Source organism: Mastigoproctus giganteus, chromosome 2 (assembly GCF_048544385.1).
Source record: "Mastigoproctus giganteus isolate SK-2022 chromosome 2, ASM4854438v1, whole genome shotgun sequence".
Lineage (NCBI taxonomy): Eukaryota > Metazoa > Arthropoda > Arachnida > Uropygi > Thelyphonidae > Mastigoproctus > Mastigoproctus giganteus.
The window spans coordinates 66128159-66149016 of record NC_143576.1 but is presented as its reverse complement, the minus strand read 5'-3'; the positions used below and the strand labels follow the sequence as shown (position 1 = coordinate 66149016).

At 39.8% G+C, this 20858-nt stretch overlaps 1 protein-coding gene across 2 annotated transcripts in view; it reads right to left on the bottom strand.

Annotated features, from left to right (window-relative positions):
- Positions 1-404: 404 nt before the first annotated feature.
- IntS3 (integrator complex subunit 3) overlaps positions 405-20858 on the bottom strand; it is a 1056838-nt gene continuing 1036384 nt past the window's right edge. For both annotated transcript variants that reach the window (XM_090368499.1, XM_090368500.1), the window contains 2 exons: positions 16372-16528; positions 405-714 (listed from right to left, as the gene is read on the bottom strand). In XM_090368499.1, the coding sequence (XP_090224625.1) occupies positions 640-714; positions 16372-16528 (232 nt within the window). In that variant the 3' untranslated portion in view covers positions 405-639. The remainder of the gene's footprint in view (positions 715-16371; positions 16529-20858) is intronic.

Genomic DNA, 20858 nt, shown 5'->3' with positions numbered 1-20858 from the left:
ATCTCTAAATGAGTTTGATTTATGTAATATTATCAGAATTTCTACAGATGCAGCTGTAATCAAAAGAAGCTATTCCACAATGGAGGTAGGGTGGTGCTAATCACATTTTATACTACTCCAGATGAAGTGTGAACAAATAATTCTTTTGTTTGCACTTTATCTAATACAGGTATGTTGATTTTTAAACTAACTCACCTTAATCAAAATAAACAGCTGCATATCTTCAGTCTTTTAGAGTAGTGCATTCTGTGTCAATATTTTTCAAATAATAACACAAAACATGGTCTACCAATAAATATTCTGTAAAAGTTTATTCAAAATCAATAAAGCACATCTGTTGGCCTCACACTTGTACAAACAAATATTTACAACAATGAAATACAATTTTTGTGTGGGTGGAGGATGAGCGTCTTTGTAGGGGGGGTATCACCATATTGGAGCAACAGTTTGAAACAGTTCTTTCCACTGTTGAATCAGCCACCCACATCTTTGCATATCCTCTGTCCCAAAGTTGGCGAATGATGGGCCAGATTTGTGCACGGTGGATGTGTACATATGGGAATGGGAACGATGATAATAATGATGATGATGACGACGACGACGACGATGATATTATAAGTCCTTTTTTTGTTTAATTGTTCAATCACTATCAAAGCCTGTCAATGTTGTTCTTTTCTTTTTCCTTGGAGGCTTTGGTTTTAGTGCTTCTTCATCCTGTACAAAATACATAGTGTGAATTAATTACAAAGAAAAGTGGTACCAAGAACTAAATATTTAACTGATATATTGTTAAGATATAATTAGATAATTTATTTATATTAAAATTATTACTTAAAAATAACTAAATGCACAAGGCATAATACGTTAAGAGTTTAATATTTATATAATATTGGTGTAAATACACCATAGATAACTCTTAAGGAACTACGACGGTAGTGTGGGAGTCATCATTTGCTCTGTTTCTCATATTGTGCTCTTTCTTCACAACGAGTTTCCATGGTATTGCACTACCTCGAATAAGTAACGCTTCACTAATAGAGAAGACTATTGTTACGTATTCTCAATGAGTACCATCACCCAGACGGCACCGTGTCAAAGCTGTTGGCCTATCATAAGTATAAGTAACAACAGTCTTCTCTATTAGTGAAGCGTTACTTATTCGAGGTAGTGCAATACCATGGCAACTCATGAAGGAAGAGCACAATATGAGAAACAGAGGAAATGATGCCTCCCACACTACCATCATATAGTTCCTTAAGAGTTATCTATGGTGTATTTACACCAATATTATACAGATATTAAAATTATTACATAATTAAACACAACTTTCTGAATTATTGGTTAATCCAAGAGTATGGCATTATAGTTAATTATTCTCTGAGCAGTGTAGAGAAGCTGCCAAGACAGCTCACAGAGTCAAGGATATGCAATAATTTTGCTAGGAGGTGATTATCCCATCCAAATCAGAAGACTGTAATTTGTGCTGACCTATACTGCCACTCTCAGTCATGGCACAGCGACATGGACGATCATCGTGAGACTCAAAACGGCTGATACATGGAGGAAATTTTGGCCAACTCAAACCTTATCGTCATCCATCAGCCACATAACCCTGCAACTTTCTCAAGCATCCTGCGGGAGGCCACCATTGATGTTACCCTTGCCACTAGATACCTAGTTGGCTACCTACTTGATTGGAAAGTTTGAAAGGCATGGACAACCTCTGACCACAGGGTGATTACCTTTGAGCCGAAACATTCCATTTCACACAACCCATTTGACACTTTACCCTAAGTAATGGAGTGTACGGCCACGCATTTGTGAGCTCTGTGTAAATCAGTGTTATAAAGTATGTAGAACTGGAATTTTCGCCCGCCAACAATGTTAGATGAAACTCTCTTGGACACTGGACATTCAGGTGACTTTTTGGCTAAAAATAACCTATTTTAAAGAATATAAGAGTGTTTTAAAAATTTTTGTATGTAATACTCACCATACATATATGTGCATACGAAATCTTGGACTTTAGTGTCCCGAGAAAAAGTTTTGTCCCCTGTGGACGACTCCGCACAACTGGCGAAAAGACTAGAAACCTTGCAGTGTTTAGTTATAGGAAATTATCATAATAATGACCATATATTTTTGTACTATTCTAATCATCTATTCCTTCTCATCTGGACGTTGAACAAACATGTTGCCACAACAATAGCGATGCCATCTTGGGTGCCATATTGGTTTTTGCCTCATCGGGAGAGGAAATAATTGCTTAATTGTACTTTTATGACTTATATAAGAACTGAATTGATATTGTAAGGTCACTTAGCAACTAGGAAACAATAATATGGCTCTTTTATATATTTTTAATATTCTTTACCTTGGTACTATGCACCACGTGGTTGGAAGCGCTATGCTGTGGGAAAAATTGAGCAATTTACGGGCTTCTGTAAATAGCGATCCAGGTAGCGGAAAGGAATTCTAATTATGCTGCTTTAAAGAGGGAGATCCCCTCCATTAAACAAGACCAACTTGATATCAATACCCAGATCATGGTTTTGGTTTCCTCCTCCCCTTCATAGACTTTCCATGGGGTTGAGCTAACTTTGCTCCTGCACATCTGTTTGGAAAGTAAATACCACTATCTTGTTCCCGGACCTCAAAAACCTTTTGAGGGAAGTTTCCCCGTCTCTCTAGGGGCATTTTGCGCTTGGGAGTTCCCCCCCCCATGTGACCTGTGGCAGTCAGCTCAAATATTCGCCGACGAAATGTTCAGCACCAAATTGACCTACAGACCTGCTGTTTTCACTGCACAGTAGTATTCTGAACGGATTTAAAAGCTCTCTCTTACTCTGCCGCACTGAGGACACCTGCAAATGCACCTGCTGAACAAATTCCAGCATGAGCAAAGAGGAAAACACACTTCAGACCGCCAAACCTGATCATTCTTAGACCCAAGGAAGGGGAAGCAACAACTAGTGAGTAAATCAAGAATAAGGTCATGGACACTATGAGAGATGACTTTAGAATGACAAGAATTAAATCCATATGGAAAACGCGAAGCGCAGGAATCACCACTGAAACTGAACACAAGAGTAAATACAAGGAATAAGGAAAAACCCAAAATTTGCGACCTTAGGCCTAACTGCTGAGCCACCCAGGAGAAGAGGGCTAACGGCTATTATCTTCGATCTGAAAAAGGATACAAATCCGCAGGAGCTGATGGAGGAGATCTACCAAAATAATCTCAGAGAAACCCTACCAAATCAAGAACCGCGAAACCTCATTAAGCCTAGATACGTAACAAAGTCTAGGAAAGCAAACGCCTCCAACTGGGTGGTGGAATTCGCCCCGGCTGCCTGGAAAGTGTTGAAGACTCAATCGAGAATCTACTTTGAGTGGACCCGCCATTGATTCAGGGAATACGTGGCCGTGCCTAAGTGTTTTAGGTGTTGGTTTGGCGACACCACCCATACCTGGGTACAACAGGCAGCAGCCTGTAGCCACTGCTTTGAGAGAGGGCACGAGTACAAAGACTGCCCAAATAAATATAAAGAACCCGTAAGTCAGAACTGTAAGTCAGCAAGAATGGAAAGCAATCACTCAATCAGAGACTCAAAATGCCCCTCATACCCAAGGGCAAAAGAAATATACCAAGATAGAACAGATTATGGCGACATGAACTGAAAAAGTACAACACCACTGAGATTAAAATCTTTCAACATAATGCACAGTGGGCCAGAGTGGTGGCCGACCAACTCCGGGTAAGGGCCAATGAGGAGGGAGCCAACATCCTCCTCCTACAAGGTCATACAAGCGGATGAAGATACCCCTCGGGCAGCAATACTGCTCCAACTATCTAACGGCTACTAAAGTAACTCAACTCTGTACTCCCTGGGCGGCTTGTGCCCACATAATATCTCCTATTGGCACCTTCTTTGTGGTTTCCCTGTACTGCAGGCCAGGAAATAACATGTGCAATTAACTACCTTCAGCACGTGCTGGATGCACTCCCAAACCAAAAAATCCTAGTTCAAGCGGACATCAACTGTTGTTCACCCATGTGGCATGGCACAACTCAGGACAGGAGGGGGACCCATAATGGACAACTCCTGGAAGACTTCCTAGCCAGATCGCGATTCAGAGATTCACCGTGTTAAACAAGCCGCACTACCTCCCGACGTTCTGCAACACACTCTGGGAGGCAACTATTGACATTTCCCTTGCCACAACAAACATGGCTGTGCACCGCCTTGGCTGGAAGATGGAAAATGCGTGGATGACCTTTGACCACCGGGTAATCACCTACAGGATTACAAGAACACTAACAACAGTACTGATCATCAGACAATTGCAACATAGATTTACGATTGCTAAAGCAAACTGGGACCTCTTTGCGCAACAATTGAAAGCAGCTACATCTGGTGACCCACAGGAACAGGAGATTGAATTAGAGCCAGATCACCACCAAAACAGTTACAGAACTCATTACCAGTGTAGCTCAGATGGCAATTAGGAAGAAAAATCTCATCTCTGGCGCGGTGTCCTGGGGGAATCAGGAGATCCAGACACTCCGAAAGGAAGTTACATGAAGAAAGGATTTCCAGCGGGCACGCAGGACCTGGCCTGAGAATGAGGTTGGTCTTGAGACAAAGGTATAGGGAAGCCAGGAATCAATACACAGATAAAATTGCAAGAGCAAAAAGAGTGCCTGGGAGCACCTGGTGATAACAATAGGAAATTAGAACCCCTGGGGGGGTATACAAGGTAACCACCAACAAACTCCATGGGGGAGGGAGTTCTCACAACCACCAGAACCCCACAAGGACTACTTACAACTATGTAGGAGCAGTCCAATAACAATATTTTGGACAACATCTTCAAGGAGGCGATTACCCCAATCACAAAAAAGTAACAAACGCTATGCAAGCAAAATGAAAACTACGAGACGGAAGCTGTGGAGCAACCATTCACATTAGAGGGACTACAAGAAGCAGCAGCACAAATCTGGTCCAAAAAATGCCTGGGCAAAGATTTACTAGAGCTGGAGATTATTCAGTGAGTTGTCCAATTGGCTCCAAACCTACTACTAAAGCTGTACAATCAATGCTTGTTAGGGGGATACTTCCCCAATGTTCCTTCTGGTTGCTATTGAGTAATGTCAGAAAAAACACTTCCAGCCATAGCAGTGGACTTTGCTGGGGCTTTCGACTCCCTTTGGTGGCTGAGTGTCCTGGGCAGCCTCTGACAAGTGAAAATCCCAGCCAACTTATACAATAGCATTAAAACTTACCTCTCCCAACGAGCTACAGAAGTAGCGACACCATACCACCGAATCACCAGAACAGTAGACCGAGGATGTCCACAGGGGTCCGTCCTAGGCCCCCTACTCTGGAACATAGTCTTCGATGAGTTCCTGCACATTAATCTTGGGGAAGTGCATTCACAGGCCTTTGCTGATGATTTAATCCTTAGAGTGAATGCAGACTCAAGAGCTCAGCTGGAGGACCAAGCAAACAATGCAAGTAAAATCCTACAGAAGTGGGCAGAGGACAACTTTCTCCAAATATCAACAGAGAAAACCAAATCAATCCTACTGAAAGGAACCCTCAAGGTCAGAAGGCTACCCCAAATAAAAATAAAGGGCACCACAATCAACTTTGACACTAAAATTAAATACCTTGGTGTTATTTTTGACACAGAGCTATCATTCCAGCCCCACCTAAAACAAGTCAGGAACAAAATAAGGAAATACTCTGCCATGGTTGCAAGCATCACGTGCTGCGACCTCAAAAAATGTGTCCTGTCATTGTATTACAAGACCACTAGAATCAACCCATCGGTCAATCTTACTCACAGTGACTCGAGCCTGCAACACAGCATGGAGGATGTCCAGGTGCTGGTCGGTGTCCTCCCATTGGACCTGGAAGCAGTCAGACACGGCCAAATCTACTACTACCCCAAAGGGATCCCTATCACATTCCAAGGATATACAATCGAACCGACAAATGGAAAAACAGACAAATGATTGCAGCTCTGGACAATGCCTACAACCCAGATTGAACGCCAAAATCATCAAAGAAAACCAAACTTTACCCAATCAACAACCTGGATGGGATACTATCCAAAAAGAAAGACGGAATCCCTAACAAGCCTACAACTCGGAATGGAACCTGAACTCCTAAAAAGGAAAACTTTACTGAACTTGACCCAACTACTGGATTCCTACAGCAGACTCTGACTCAGATATCAGCTCTGCTGCACATGCATCATTAGAGATCCATCATAGCAACCACTATCTGGGGGTTGACCTGTGGAAAGGGATCAGACTGACATTCTGGACAGAACTTGGTCCTACCTTTGGCCAGGCCATGATACTGATGTCACCGGACTTAAAGGAAATGCATCGGATTCGACCAACTGCAGTCTTGCAGCCTATGCGCTATTTGGTGATCAGTACCTCGCTCCCTTGATGAGTACCTTTATTCCTCTTTCCTGGCAGAGGGGAGGAGCCAGACTCCTTCCCACTCCCTCTTCCACCCTCTTTTCTTTCTGGTGGAGCACTGACCTGCCCCACTGTCGCTAACTGGGAGCATCTTCTCTATTGCACACATTCCTCTGACTTTCCTCCCACCAGCCTTCAGTATCCCTCCCCCACACTGCCTATACACTAACGTATGCCATATATGTCAAAATTTAACCTTGCAAATTGAACCTCACCCATTGACTTTCGGCCTCCAACCTAGTGGACATTTTAAAAAATTTTTTTATTTATTACTTTGCCTCCACGGGGCATAAGTGGGCATCAGAATATTTGCTGATGCTATCGAGGCAGTGTTAGGTGGGTCGGAAAACTTCTAGCTTGGGGGGATTCACAGACTAAGAGGTTAAAAGTAGCTGCAGGCAGAGGTGAAGGTGATTCTTGGACAACTTCTATTAAAATAAGCAGCGACCTGGAGCGAGGGGTGCTGGGGTTTCAGGGACTGATGGCAGTCATCGTGAAACAGGTGGGTATATGGGATGTGTTATGGTTACTAAGAACAGGTGCATGTATACTTGCATGTATACCAATGCTAGAAGTATAGAAAATAAATTTGATGAATTTGAAGTGCTGGCAAGATATCAAAGGTAGATATTGTTGGGATAGCAGAGATGTGGTGTCACACAGATATAAGGAATGTAGAACTGGAATTTGGGGAGTACAATGTGTACAGAAAGGATAGACAGGATAGGAAGGGAGGAGATGTTATGCTGTTAATTAAGAAAAACAAAATCAAAAGAAGTACATCCTGATGATATAGATGAACAGTGCACTGTTGAGTCAGTCTGGTGTGACATAAGCACTGCAAAAGCAAAAATAAGAGTAGGAGTGTGTTATAGGCCTGATGACTCGAATGAGTACAATGAACAATTGTACAGAGAAATAGAGTGGGCTAGTAAATCAGAATGTCTTATAATGGGGGATTTTAACTACCAGATATTGACTGGAACTTGTCGGTTGGTCACTCACACACTAGTAAGACTTTTTTTGGATTTAATGGATGATTGTTTTCTGCAGCAGCATGTTCGAGAGGCAACTAGAGAGGTTAATACTCTTGATCTGGTTATCAGCAGTGATCATTCATGTATTAAGGATTTGCAGATAAAGGAACCACTAGGTGGCAGTGATCACAGTGTACTGACGTGGGATTTATTTAAAGATATAATTACCATCAGGGGTAAAGGAAAGGGTTTTTGCTTTCGTAAAGGTGAGTACAGTGATCTCAGACAGCTTTTAAATTCTGTACAGTGGGATCAACTGACGATGTTACCAACAGTAAATTCTAAGTGGGAAGCATTCAAGGAATTAATCGTGGAAGCTACTAAAAGTTTCATACCTATTAAGAAATATTTTTCAAGGTTTAGGCCTAAATGGTTATCAAATGAACTAATGAGACTTGTGACAGAGAAAAAAAATGCATGGGATGCATATAAATTATAAAGTGACTCAGAAGCGTATGGCAGATATAAGCTAGTCTGTAATCAGGTCACAAAGGAGGTTAGGCAGGCAAAGGCAGATTATGAGAAATCTTTGGCAAAAGATGCTAAGAAAAACAGCAAGGATTTCTTTACTTATATGAACTCTAAAAGGAAGGGGATCAATCTGATTGGTCCACTTGATATCGACGGTTCCACTTTTGATGATCCTGCTCAGATAGCAAACAAACTGAATGAGTATTTTGCATCCACATTCAAACATGAGGAGTTACTAAGGTTTGAAAATGGCAGAAGGTGGTCAAATTGTAGCAGGATACTTAATGATTTTGTAATAACTGAGAGCAAATTGGAGGAGAAATTGTTGAAGTTAAACATAAGAAAGGCAGCTGAGGTGGATGGGATCTATCCAGTTATATTAAAGGAGGCAGCAAAGCAACTAAGCAAACCCTTAGACATAATTATGAGAGCATCCTTGGATTCAGAGGAGGTCCACACGGAATGGAGATGTGCAAATGTATCCCCAATTCACAAAGGGGGATTGAAGGGTGACAGGAGTAATTACAGACCAGTTAGTTTAACTTCTGTTCCGGGTAAAATAATGGAGTCACTGGTTAAAGATGCATTGCAGGATCATCTAGACAAGACTGCAGCAATAATTCAGACACAGCATGGGTTTGTTAAGGGAAAGACTTGTCTGACAAATTTGATAGGATATTATGATGTGGTTACAAAGGAACTGGATGCAAAAAATAATTTCGATATCATATATTTGGATTTCAGGAAAGCTTTTGACACTGTTGCGCATGGAAGACTATAGTACAAATTGGAGCAGAATGGTATTAAGGGTAAGTTGCTACAATGGATAAAAGGACGGTTGAGTGGGAGAACATAGAGGGTGGTAATTAATGGGTGCTGCTCTTCGTGGACTAATGTTATTAGTGGAGTCCCACAGGGTTCGGTGGTGGGTCCTCTGTTGTTTTGTATATTTATAAATGATATTGATGAAGGTATATCACGCTTAGTGTCGAAGTTTGCAGATGATACAAAGGTTGGCAGGGCTGTTAATGACAGTAATGGCAGTGTACTACTGCAACAGGATCTAGATAATTTGCACAGATTGGCTAAGAAGTGGCTAAGTACTGCATATGGGTAGAAGTAACCCCAGAGAAACGTACCAACCGTGTGGTACTACACTTAAGGTGGTAGAAAATGAAAAAGACCTGGGAGTAAGTGTGCAGTCAGATATGAAGTTTTCTGAGCAATGAAGACAGGCTGCCAGGGCAGGTCATCGTGTTTTGTCAATGATATATAGGAATTTTGCTAGCAAGGAAAAGGAGGTGATTGTCCCTCTGTATAAGGCAATGGTCAGGCCATGCCTTGAGTACTGCGTACATGTCTGGAGGCCTCATTTTAGAAAGGATGTAGATTTTCTTGAGCCTGTACAGAGAAGGGCAACAAGATTGGTGAAGAGAATGAAGGGATTCTCTTATCAAGAGAGGCTTCAATTCTGCAAATTGCAGTGGCTGGAGACTAGACAACTACGCGGTGATCCGATTAAGGTGTACAAGGCCTTGAATGGGTTGAGCACGCTGAATTCTGATGGGATCCTTCCACGTTCAGATTACGAACCTAAGGGGGCATAAAATCAAATTAAGAAAAGAAGATGTAGAATAGATGTGCGGAAATTTGCCTTTAGCCAGCGGGTGGTTAATTGCTGGAACAAACTTGTATCTGTGTTGTGGAAGTTGATAGGTTAAATAAATTTAAGGAGGAACTGGACAGGCATCTGGAGGGAATGGTGTGATTTTTTTTTTTTTGGCTGATGCTGGATAAGCTCATACGCTTGCTTTCTTGTATCACATGCCACTACTACTTCTGCGCTGGGCCCCAACAGGGGTCCAGCGGCTAAACGACCAGAAGAACAACCGTACATGATACTAAACGATCCAAGACCCACACACTTTTAAACCTTTGGCATTTACAGCGTACTGTAACACACCACAACATAAACCTTGGTGATTTTAATGTTCAAAACTCCAGCTCGCTTCCGTTTTCTAGTCACACAGACCCAGCTGTTCGAGATGCCAAGGCTTTTGCAATTACTAATGACCTTGCAGAGATTGTTAATTTACCTACAAGAATACTGGACAATCATAACCATACAGCCAACACGCTTGATCTTTTTCAAACAAACAACCCTTCTAAGTACACGGTCGAAGTGAGAGGTCCTTTAGGCACCTAAGATCACAACTTGGTGATTGTCTCTTCTCCAATGGAGCCATTATCTCATGGCTTTTCCCAACCTCGTATTGTTTGGCATTACAAGAATGCAAAATGGGATGACCTGTGAGATTTCTTTTCTTCTTTTCCTTGGTCGGATTACTGTTTCAAAACTTCTGATGTCAATGTTTGCTCAGATCTTGTGAGTGAAATTATTCTTGTACGAATGGAATACTTTATTCCCCCTCCACTTTAAAATCTCGTCTTTTATTTGATTTTCCAATAAATGTTCAAGAGAAGAACGTTGCATACCGTAATTGGCTTGTTTCTAATTCTTCAGTTTCATTTTCTGCCTACACCAAAGCTCGCTTAACAATTGTAAAGCAGTTATTAATCAGTCTAAACTAGAGTTTGAACAGGCTAAGAATAGAAAACTTGCTTCTAACCCTAATGGTAGCCGAGCATTCTGGTCTCTTGCTAAAGCTATTGGCCGCAACTTTTGTCAATCTCTGCTCCCACCTCTGTCAAACCAGATGGTTCTGTTGTTACTTCGGCCAAGGATAAAGCTGACCTGCTAGCATCCCATTTTTCTTCCAACTCATGTATTAATGATCTTGGTAAAACACCTCCCACCATTCCCAACACACTCCGTTCAATGCTTCCTGTGGTCTTCCGTCAAAAAGATGTCAGAATAATTTTGACGAATCTTGATGATAAGAAAGCTCCAGGTCCTGATGGTATTTCTCCAATTGTTCTCAACCTTGGACTCAGAGGAGATCCCCATGGACTAGAGATGTGCAAATGAATCCCCAATTCGCAAAGGGGGATCAAAAGGTGACACGAGTAGAGACCTGATATTTTAACTTCTGTTCGGGGAAAATAATAGAGTCTGGTTAAGAAGCACTGCAAGATCATCTAGACCAAACTGCAGTTATAGTTCAGACACAGCATGAGTTTGATAAGGGGAAGCCTTGTATGACCAATTTGATTGGATACTGTGATGTGGTCACAGAGGAACTGGATGTAAAAAATAATTCTGATATCATATACATGGATTTCAGGAAAGTTTTTAATACTGTTGTATATGGAAGACTACTGTAAAAGTTGGAGCAGTATTGCCTTAAGGGCAAGTTGCTGCAATTTTTTTTTCTTTTATGAAAACTTCAAACAGGAGAGGTATTAGAACCTATAGTACTTAGTACCGTGCTTGAGTTGGATGATGAGAGGATGAAATAAGATATTTGTTGACATTAGACGTGAGCATCTGTAGACTTTAATTTTCAGGAAATATGTATGAAGGAAGATTTTCAGAAAACAGCAGTTGAATGAATAAAACAAGAAGTTGGACAGTAAATGGATGTTGGCTGGTGGCGGGACGTGTTGGACTGTTTTCAAAGAGAGAGCGGGAATTACAGAAGCCAATTCAGAAGAACAGTGTGCCCATAGAAGTATCTGCAGAAATGGCATGCAGCAGAAACAGTACGTCTATGAGATAGTGAGTGGAGAGACTCTGTTAGAGAAGTCATTAATTAACTCTAGAAGACTGAGAGAGGTTCTGGGGGCACCACCCCAGATATGGGAACAATATTCCCTGGTAAGGTGGATTTACGAAAAGTAATGCCAAGTGTAAGAGAAAACCAAGTTTTTTAGATGCAGAGGAAGCAATATGTGTAATGTATTTGTGCCAAGAGAGCTTAGAAGTCAGGGTAATTAGCACAAGAGATAAGCATAGGTGCAGAAGAATCCTTTTTGCGAGATATAAGACAAGACTGAGCTTTAGAAGGATTGAAACCTACAAAGTTGTCTTTGCCCCACTGGAGAATTACCTGGAGATCGGCATTTAAGGACGTGGTAGCAGATATTTGAGAAGTTGAAGCTGATAGAGCAGGGCAAGGTTTCTCAAACTGGAAAGTATAATGCAATGTGCCTTCCATTGAAATGAAATGGAAAATGAAATGCTTCTTCCATTGACTGGAAATGCTATCCATTTCCAGTCAATGGAGTCATTAATATATAAGAGGAAAAGAGTGGGGGAAAGAACTGAACCTTGGGGGGAAACCAACATTAGTGGAGAAGTTAGAAGACAGAGAGCCACCTACCCGCAGTGAGCGATTAGAGAGAAAACTGGACAACTAACTACAAAAAACAGTTGGAAAACCATAAGATGGAAACTTGCTTAGAAGACCTTTATGCCAAACATGATCGAAAGCCTTTGAGATATCAAGAGCAACTGCTTGTGTTTCACTGAACTTTTCCATTGAATTTGTCCATAAATGGGTAACATAAGCCAGAATATCACCACTGGATCGACTATGATGGAATCCATACTGGCGATCACTGATCAGATGGAAGATTTCTAGGTAGGTTAAGAGATGGCAGTTAATCGATTTCTCGATTACTTTAGAAAGAGTAAAAGTAATTGCAATGGGACTATAATTGGATGGGAGGGATTTGTCACCCTTTTTAGGAACTGGCTGGATATGAGCAAATTTCCAAGCAGAAGGAAAAACACCTCTGGAATAAGAAAATGAAAAAAAAAAAAAAAAAAGGTGGCAAAGAACAGGAGTAAGTTCAGGAGCACAGGTTTTAAGAGCAAGTGGAGAAATACCATCAAGACCTGTAGTTTTCTGAGCATCAAATTTTGTCAAAATCCTTCCGACGACCTTTTGACGGTAGACCACAGGATGCATTGAATGGAACATGTTGGGAATTTTGGGAGGTGTTTTACCAAGCTCATTAATACATGAGTTGGAAGAAAAATCGATGCTAGCAGGTCAGCTTTATCCTTGGCTGAAGTGACAAGAGAACCATTTGGTTTTGAGAGAGTTGGGAGCAGAGATGGGCAAAAGTTGCAGACAATAGCTTTGGCAACAGACCAGAATGTTCAGCTATGATTAGGGTAAGAAGCAAGTTTTCTACTCTTAACCTGTTCAAAATTTAGTTTGGACTGATTAATAACTGCTTTACAATTTTTACGAGCTTAGGTGTAGGCAGAAAATGAAACTGAAGAATTGGAAACAAGCCAATTACGATATGCAACATTCTTCTTTTGAACAGCCTTAGAATATTTATTGGAAAACCAAGGTTTAGATAAAGGACGAGATTTTAAAGTGGAGTGTGGAATAAAGGATTCCATTCCTATAAGAATAATTTCACTGACACGAACTCAGCAAATGTTGACATCAGAATTTTGAAACAGTAATCCGATCAAGGAAAAGAAATCTCACAGGCCATCTCATTTTGCATTATTGTAATGTCAAACAACCCGAGGTTGGGATTTGCCATGAAATAAAGGTTCCTTTGGAGAAGAGACAATCACGAAGTTCTGATCCGAGGTACCTAAAGGACCACTCACTTCGACTGTGTACTTAGAAGAGTTGTTTGTGAGAAAAAGATCAAGTGTGTTGGCTGTATGGTTAGGATTGTCCAGTATTCTGGTAGGTAAATGAACAGTCTGTGTGAGGTCATTAGTAATTGCAAAAGTCTAAGCATCTCGACCAGCTGGGTTGGTGTGACTAGAAAACGGAAGCCAGCTGGAGTTGTGAACATTAAAATCACCAAGTAAAATTACTCATTGTTAGGGAAACTGGACTGGAGAAAGTCAAGTTGTAAAGAGAGGAAGTCAAAGAGCTCCAAGTAATTAGCGGAGTTGGGAGAAGAGTAGAGACAACAGATGAATTTGAGACAATGAGGTAGAGAGATTTTAAGCCAGAGAAGATTCTGAATTACCAAGTCTCTAACAGGGAATATCGTAATGGACATATGCACAAGTACCACCTTTGAGGCAAAAATAATCGTACAGCGAATAATTTGGGAACTGACATGGGCAGTAGTTAATCAACCGATAACTGAGATTCTGTCAGAAAAAGTACACGGGGTTTGGCAGACTGCAAATGGAAATGGACATCATTGAGATTAGAACGGAGACAATGTATATTTTTGAAAGGAAGTGTTTGTGAGGTTTAGGTCTTTTTGCAGATAAGCTTACTCTATTAGTTCGAAAATTCGTGGTGTATTCAATAGTAAGAAAAAGTGGGTGGGGGGGGAGACAAGCTGTATGAAGTTGTTTTTTGTTATTTGGTTTTTAGGAGCATTAGCAACTAAGGCTATATTGCTCTGGGAAAATGCGGTGGTCATTCCCTGATCTTTCCGCTTCCTCCGTATTTGGTGGTGACGGGCTTGAACCCTCAAGAAGCATGTGCTATGCACTGCTGCTCCTTCCCACCTGGCTACGGAGACACCACTGCAAGAAGTAATGAAATTTTTGGATATGGTGTACACATGGTAAGAATATACCCAGATCCTTGACATAACGTGGAATCGACAATGCCCCCCAAATACACATTACTCAGACTCCCTCCAGTCACTATCTGGCCGAGTAGAGGTAGCAAGATTATACACTAGCTGATCCAGAAGCCTCCCAGAGAGTTATTATTAGGTTCGATCTGGTACTAACTAGTGGCCGGCCTGCAAACACCATTTTAGAGCTGTACCCTTGAAATGTAAGGAAGATTGGTTCTCACCATGATGTCCATCATAACCTCAAAAGTCATCAGTCATACTGCATGATGGAAGAGATGGGGAACGGTTCACCAGAACTTAGCTCTGGAGACTAAACAAGGGTTCCACCACTCCAAGCCTCCAGTAAGGAACTGGTGGTATTGCATCGGATGATGAGAGTCATATACCCACTAGTATTGTCTGGTAACACCGAGGCGCAGCATTCTTCCATGTGGTGTGAGTGCCACACCTCGACCCCTGCTTACTGTGGTTCACACCTGGGTGATCACCCACAGCATGCTTGTGCATGGGGGTTATATCCAGGATTACTAACAGTCCCACCATCATGAAGGTGCAAGCATAGAATTTGGCTGTCCCAGATCGTCCGGACTTCAACAAAATTGGTCCACTTGACTTGAGTGTCACCCGAATATCAGTTCCCTCAGCGTTTTAGAAGGTAGCAAGTACAGCTTGTCTGGCTTATCTGAGAGAATGTCTGCGACAGCCTTAAGGACCAAAAAGAAACAGATGATATAGAATGTTGAGCCTTCAGTGAGGATAAAGGGATGGTTGAGTGGGAGAGGACAGAGTGGTAATCAATGGACACTACTCTTTGTGGACTAATGATATTAATAGTGCTCCCCAGGGATCCATCCGTGTTGGGCCCATTGTTGTTTTCGGTATTTATCAATGATATTGATGAAGGTATATCAGGCTTAATATCCAAGTTTGCAGATGATACTAAGGCCAGTGCACTACTGCAACAGGATTTGGAAAAATTTGAGCAGACAGGCAGGGGTGGCAACTGAAGTTTAACATTAACAAATGCAAAGTGCTGCATATAGGTAACAGTAACCCTAGAATAACATACCAACTGAGTGGTACTACACTCAGGGTAGTGAAGAATGAAAAAGACCTGGGGGTAATGCAGTCAGATTTGAAGTTTTCTGAGCAGTGCAAAGAGGCTGCAAGAGTAGCTCATGAGGTCTTGTCAATGATATATAGGAATTTTGCTAGCAGGGATAAGAAGGTGATTATCTCTTATAAGGCAATGGCCAGGCAACACCTGAGTATTGCATACAGGTCTTGAGGCGTCATTTTAGGAAAGATGTAGAGCTGCTGGAACGAGTACAGAGAAGAGCAATGAGATTAGTGAGTGGAACAAAGGGAGCTGTTATCAAGAAAGGCTTCTTAAGGTCTGCAAATTGCAGCATTTGGAAACTAGGCACCTGCAAGATGATCTGATTGACGTGTATAAGGCCTAGAATGGTTTGAGCAAGCTAAATGCTGATGGGATTCGTCCTCTTGCTCAGATTCCACACCCGAGGGGGCATAAATTCAAATTGAGGAAAGACAGTTGTAGAATTGATGTGTGGATTTTTGCCTTTAGCCAGTGGGTGGTTGATTGCTGGAACAAACTTCTATCTGTTGGCTGATGGCTTAAATAAATTCAAGGCTGAACTAGAGATAATTTTGAAGTGAAGGATTGGTGAAACAAGAAGGGTTTTTTTTTGGCTGATGCTATATAAGCTTGCTTTCTTGCATGATATGCCTCTACTAATTCTAACGCTAAAATTCAATTATGCATTTAATTATTAAGTTTTGAAATATTAGCCAAACTATATAGTCATGTAAACTGATACTAATGGATGTCAATCTTAAATTAAACTATCTTCTTACTTCAGTGCTTTCAGAATCACTATCAGAATCCACAATCAGATGTTTTGATTTTGCTGTGCTCTTTGGACCAACACCTTTGCCTCTCCCTCCAGATCTGGCAGGCTTGGAAGACTTCATATCATCCAAATCTTCAACTAAGGCAAATAAGTCGCTATATCTAGCAAAAATCAGGAGCATTATTATTTCATTATTGGAATAATTTGTAGCAGTAAAACAATTAAACTGATTTCCCATCCCATCAATAATCCCTATATTAAGAAATGTGAAAAACTGGCAACCATAAATTGACTGAAAGTGAACTTTCAAGGTATTGAGAATGATATCAAAATTAATATATTTTAAACCAAAGTTTGATGTATACAAAAATATGAGTTCAAATGAGTATTTTTTATTAAAAGGGCAGGCAAAAAATGATAATGCACATAATACTCAAGTTAGTAAAACTTATTTGGGAATAAAACCAACATTTACTGTAACAAGAAAATATAGTCTCAATATTTTATTGCTTGAACTTTTGCTGCAGTTATTTCTCTGCATCTTTTTGTTCTGAGAAAATTAAGTTGTCTAGTATAATTGATATTTCACCATGCAAATAAGGTTTCCAAAAACTTTTATAGGTCTACACCTTTTTCTGAAACTCCAATATTCTAATTTTTTCCTGAAGTTTTCTATGAGCTTTATATCATTTCTGTTAACAGAGTGCGGCAGAGACAGCATCATTCCTCCATATTTGCTTCTATTTGTACACTCAAAGGTAAAAATTTAGAATAACAGAAAAAAATTGAATTCCATGTAATGGGGAAATGCATGGTAACCGGTTTTAAAAATTTCTTCATCAGCTTTCATACTCTTCAACTGAGGCAATTTTTCCATTTATTTTGCCAAAATAACTGTTATTCTGATCTTGATTTTTCACAACAAACAATCCTCCTCCTCCTCCATCCCAGGAAGAGGAGGAGGAGGATTGTTTGTTGTGAAGAATCCCCACAAATAAAAGTACAAAAAACTCTATAGGCTAGAGTGTCATTAAATTGAGGAATGGATATGGAAATGCTGAACTTGCATTTTTAAAGCTGATATTTCCTCTTGTTATATAGCACAGCTACTGAGCAAAATTATTTTAAATCTAAAATTGAGTTCTTACTAGGTGATGATTTTTGCTATGGGTAGGAAATTTAAAAGCAGATTTAAATCCTATATAGAACTAAAACACTGGAGTATTAGTTTCAAGATGGTGAATCGTCACATACCTCCTTTAACCACCAGTCGATCCATCCCTCAAATGTATTTCTTAAAAAAAAAAAAAAAACCATTCTGATCCTGTTGTACTACTCTTTAATACCTTTCAAGGATATTCCATATCAGTAACAATGAACTCCATTAAAGGTCCAGCAACTGTGGACTCACTCAGTCTATGGCAAAAATGCCCTACCAGTAATGTGAAAACTAAATGCACAAATCCTATTTCTCTTCTGCCTTCTGATTATTTCAGTCAAACATCTGTTTTCACCCACACTTTTCAACACCTCATTTTCTCACATTATCAACCCACCTTATCTTCTCCATGCTCACATTTCAACACTTTCCAATTTTCTAATATCATCCATTCTTAATGTCCATAACTGTGCTCCAAAAATTATCATACCAGGCACTGTACCAATCCAGACTACACACTGCACCAATCTTTTTGTTTAAACCAATTCCTAATCTCCCACATAATAAAATATTGCTGCCTAATGCCACACTGTTTCAATTTGTACAGCAGTCATTCATGTGGAACAACATCAGAAGCGTTACTGAAATCTAAGTATATGATGTCAGAATTATTTTCTCCATCCAGTTCCATCATGACTACAATGCATCAGATTGGTCAGACAAAATCTCCCTTAACAAATCCATGCTGTGATTGTTATACAACCATGTTCCAAGATGATTCTGCATAATTTTTTTAACCATTATTTTTCCTGGCATACAAGTCAAGCTTTATAGGTCAGTAATTAATCAGTAAAAGGTCAGTAATAAAAAATTATTCACTTCTCCCTTTGAATAGGAGAGAAATTTGCACATCTTGAGTCTGTAGGAATCTCCTCTGAATTAAGGGTCTCTTAACACATCTAAAGGTTTGCCTACCTCTTTTGCTGCTTCTTTTAATATAATTAAATCTTTCACTCAGCCTTTATTTACTTTTGGCTTCAGCAATTTCCCTTTCTATTTTCTCTTAATTACTGCTAAATGATTTTATTTCCAGTGAGAATTTGGTAAGCTTCTGGTCTCCCCAGCCCTAAAAGTTTCGTGTGAATAAAGCTGTAAAACATATTCAGTTTGTTAGCAATTGGAACAGGATCATCAATAGCCATGTCATTTGTATCCAGTGGATCAGTGCTTATCCTTTTCCTTCTAGATAGGTAGTGACTTTTGACTTTCAAAAAACTGGAGATACATTTGTAAGCAGGAGGGAAAACAGGATGTTTTGGGCCAAAACAGGCAATCCATGCTGCACTAGAAATTAAATTTCACTGATAACATATGCATTTTATATTAAAATACAGATATATGACTGTTTACCAGTATAGTATGTTTTCAAATGTTAGCTTACCTATCATTTTCCTATCTGTGAATTTCTGTTTGGATTTTCTGATTTTGATTGCTGATTGACATCAACTGATTTTTCCCTTTTCAGAAATGTTGAGTAAGGTTTTGTTCCTAATAAAGGTGCTACTGTTTAGATTTAGATTTCAGAAGCATTTCCAAACCAGAAAGAGATCTGAATTCAATTTTTGTTTTTCTAAACTATGTGAATATTCTCTAGACTAAGCAATGACTTGGGAAAACTTTTACATTTCAAGCTTCCTCATGCACTTTTCATTTATTTAACAAAGGACCGACCAATGTACATCAATTCCTTCTTTCATAATAGCATCTAGTAGGTTCTTACACTGAAACTGACAGAAATGATCCTGCAAAACATTTATTTCTTTATCATTAATGACCAAGAGATCCGGAAAATTTGTCCACAAAAAATTTCAAATTTGAAAATTTCACCACTGCTAAATGATGAAATTTAAGCTACCTTATGATTTATAAGAACGTCATTTTTCAACAGGCTAAGTGGTTTTGTTCAGTGATGCAGCAGTAAACTGCTTCACTGAGCAAAAGAAAGAATAATCTTTTTCGCCTGTTTTAGATGCTCCATGACCTTAGCAGTAGAAATGCCTAAAAATAAGTCAGAATCATTCTTCTGGTTTAGTATGCTAAGGTAATCAATTTCCAAAATGGAAGTGGAGGATTTCAAAATTGCTATCTAGAAAGATGAAAGATAATTTAAAAACTGATATCTTGATAAAATAAATTTGCACTTAACATTCATTAAGGTCATTCAATAGGTCATTTCTAGAAGTAATGACCTGAATACATTGGGGATATGAGGTGCACTGGTTTTTCAAATATTGGCATAATATTGAACATTTTTCAGTAATTTGCTAAAGTAAAGTAAATTAAAAAATTACTTTAATCAAGCTAAGAAGAGAGAAACATGAACACTTTCTGCACAAGTGAGAATAACTTACTTAAAATTATCAAACTGCTTGGCATGCTCAGGATTGCCGTTACCATAATTTTTTTAATCAGAAGTAAGTTCTTTCTCTTTAGTTCATCAATTTGTCTTCTTCAAAACTTTTGGATATTGAACTGGATTTGAGCATGAGTCAGTGTTACTTACTGGTGATCTCTTGTTGTACTTTTCAATTTGATAATCCTGAAACCTCTTCTTTAAAACAGACTTGTCTGTAGTTGTCCAATGCATGGTTCAAAATCTTTTTTGACATCAATGGCATGTATTATTTGAAATAGCTTAAATGTATCTTTTTTTTGGTGATTCTTTCTAGATAGCAGTAAATTTTCACCAAGTATTCATCCTTTTTCATAGAAAGTCATACAACCCACTTTTCAGCACAAAATTAATAAGGTGACCAGTGCAGCCTATTACCACCAACTGCTCAATTCCTCTTTTAATATCCCTGCTACTTGTTTTTAGGCCTATTATAACAGGTGAATTATCAACACTGAGTGCCAGACAGTTTTTCTGAAGGAATTCCACATTCTTTCAGGTTGTACAGAAGAAGAGGTCCAGTGTTGTACCCTATAAAGTCACATTCCAATGAACTGACATAAGGCATGGTGTGTCCAATAATGCATTGTTTTGTTCTTATGTTGTTGACTGGCATTGGCGTTTAGCATCCAGGGGACAAAAAAGGACAGACAGGATTGGAAGGGGGTGATTGGTTATGCTCTTAGATAAGAAGCACATAAAATTTAAGGCAGTGCATCCAGTGGACATTGGTGGCCGGTGCAATTTTGAGTCAGTTTAGTGTGGCATAAGTACTGGAAAAGCAAAAATGAGAGTATGAGTGTGTTACAGGACTAATGACACTGCTGAGTACAACATACTGCTGTACAGGAAACAGAGTGGGCCAGTAAACCAGAATGTC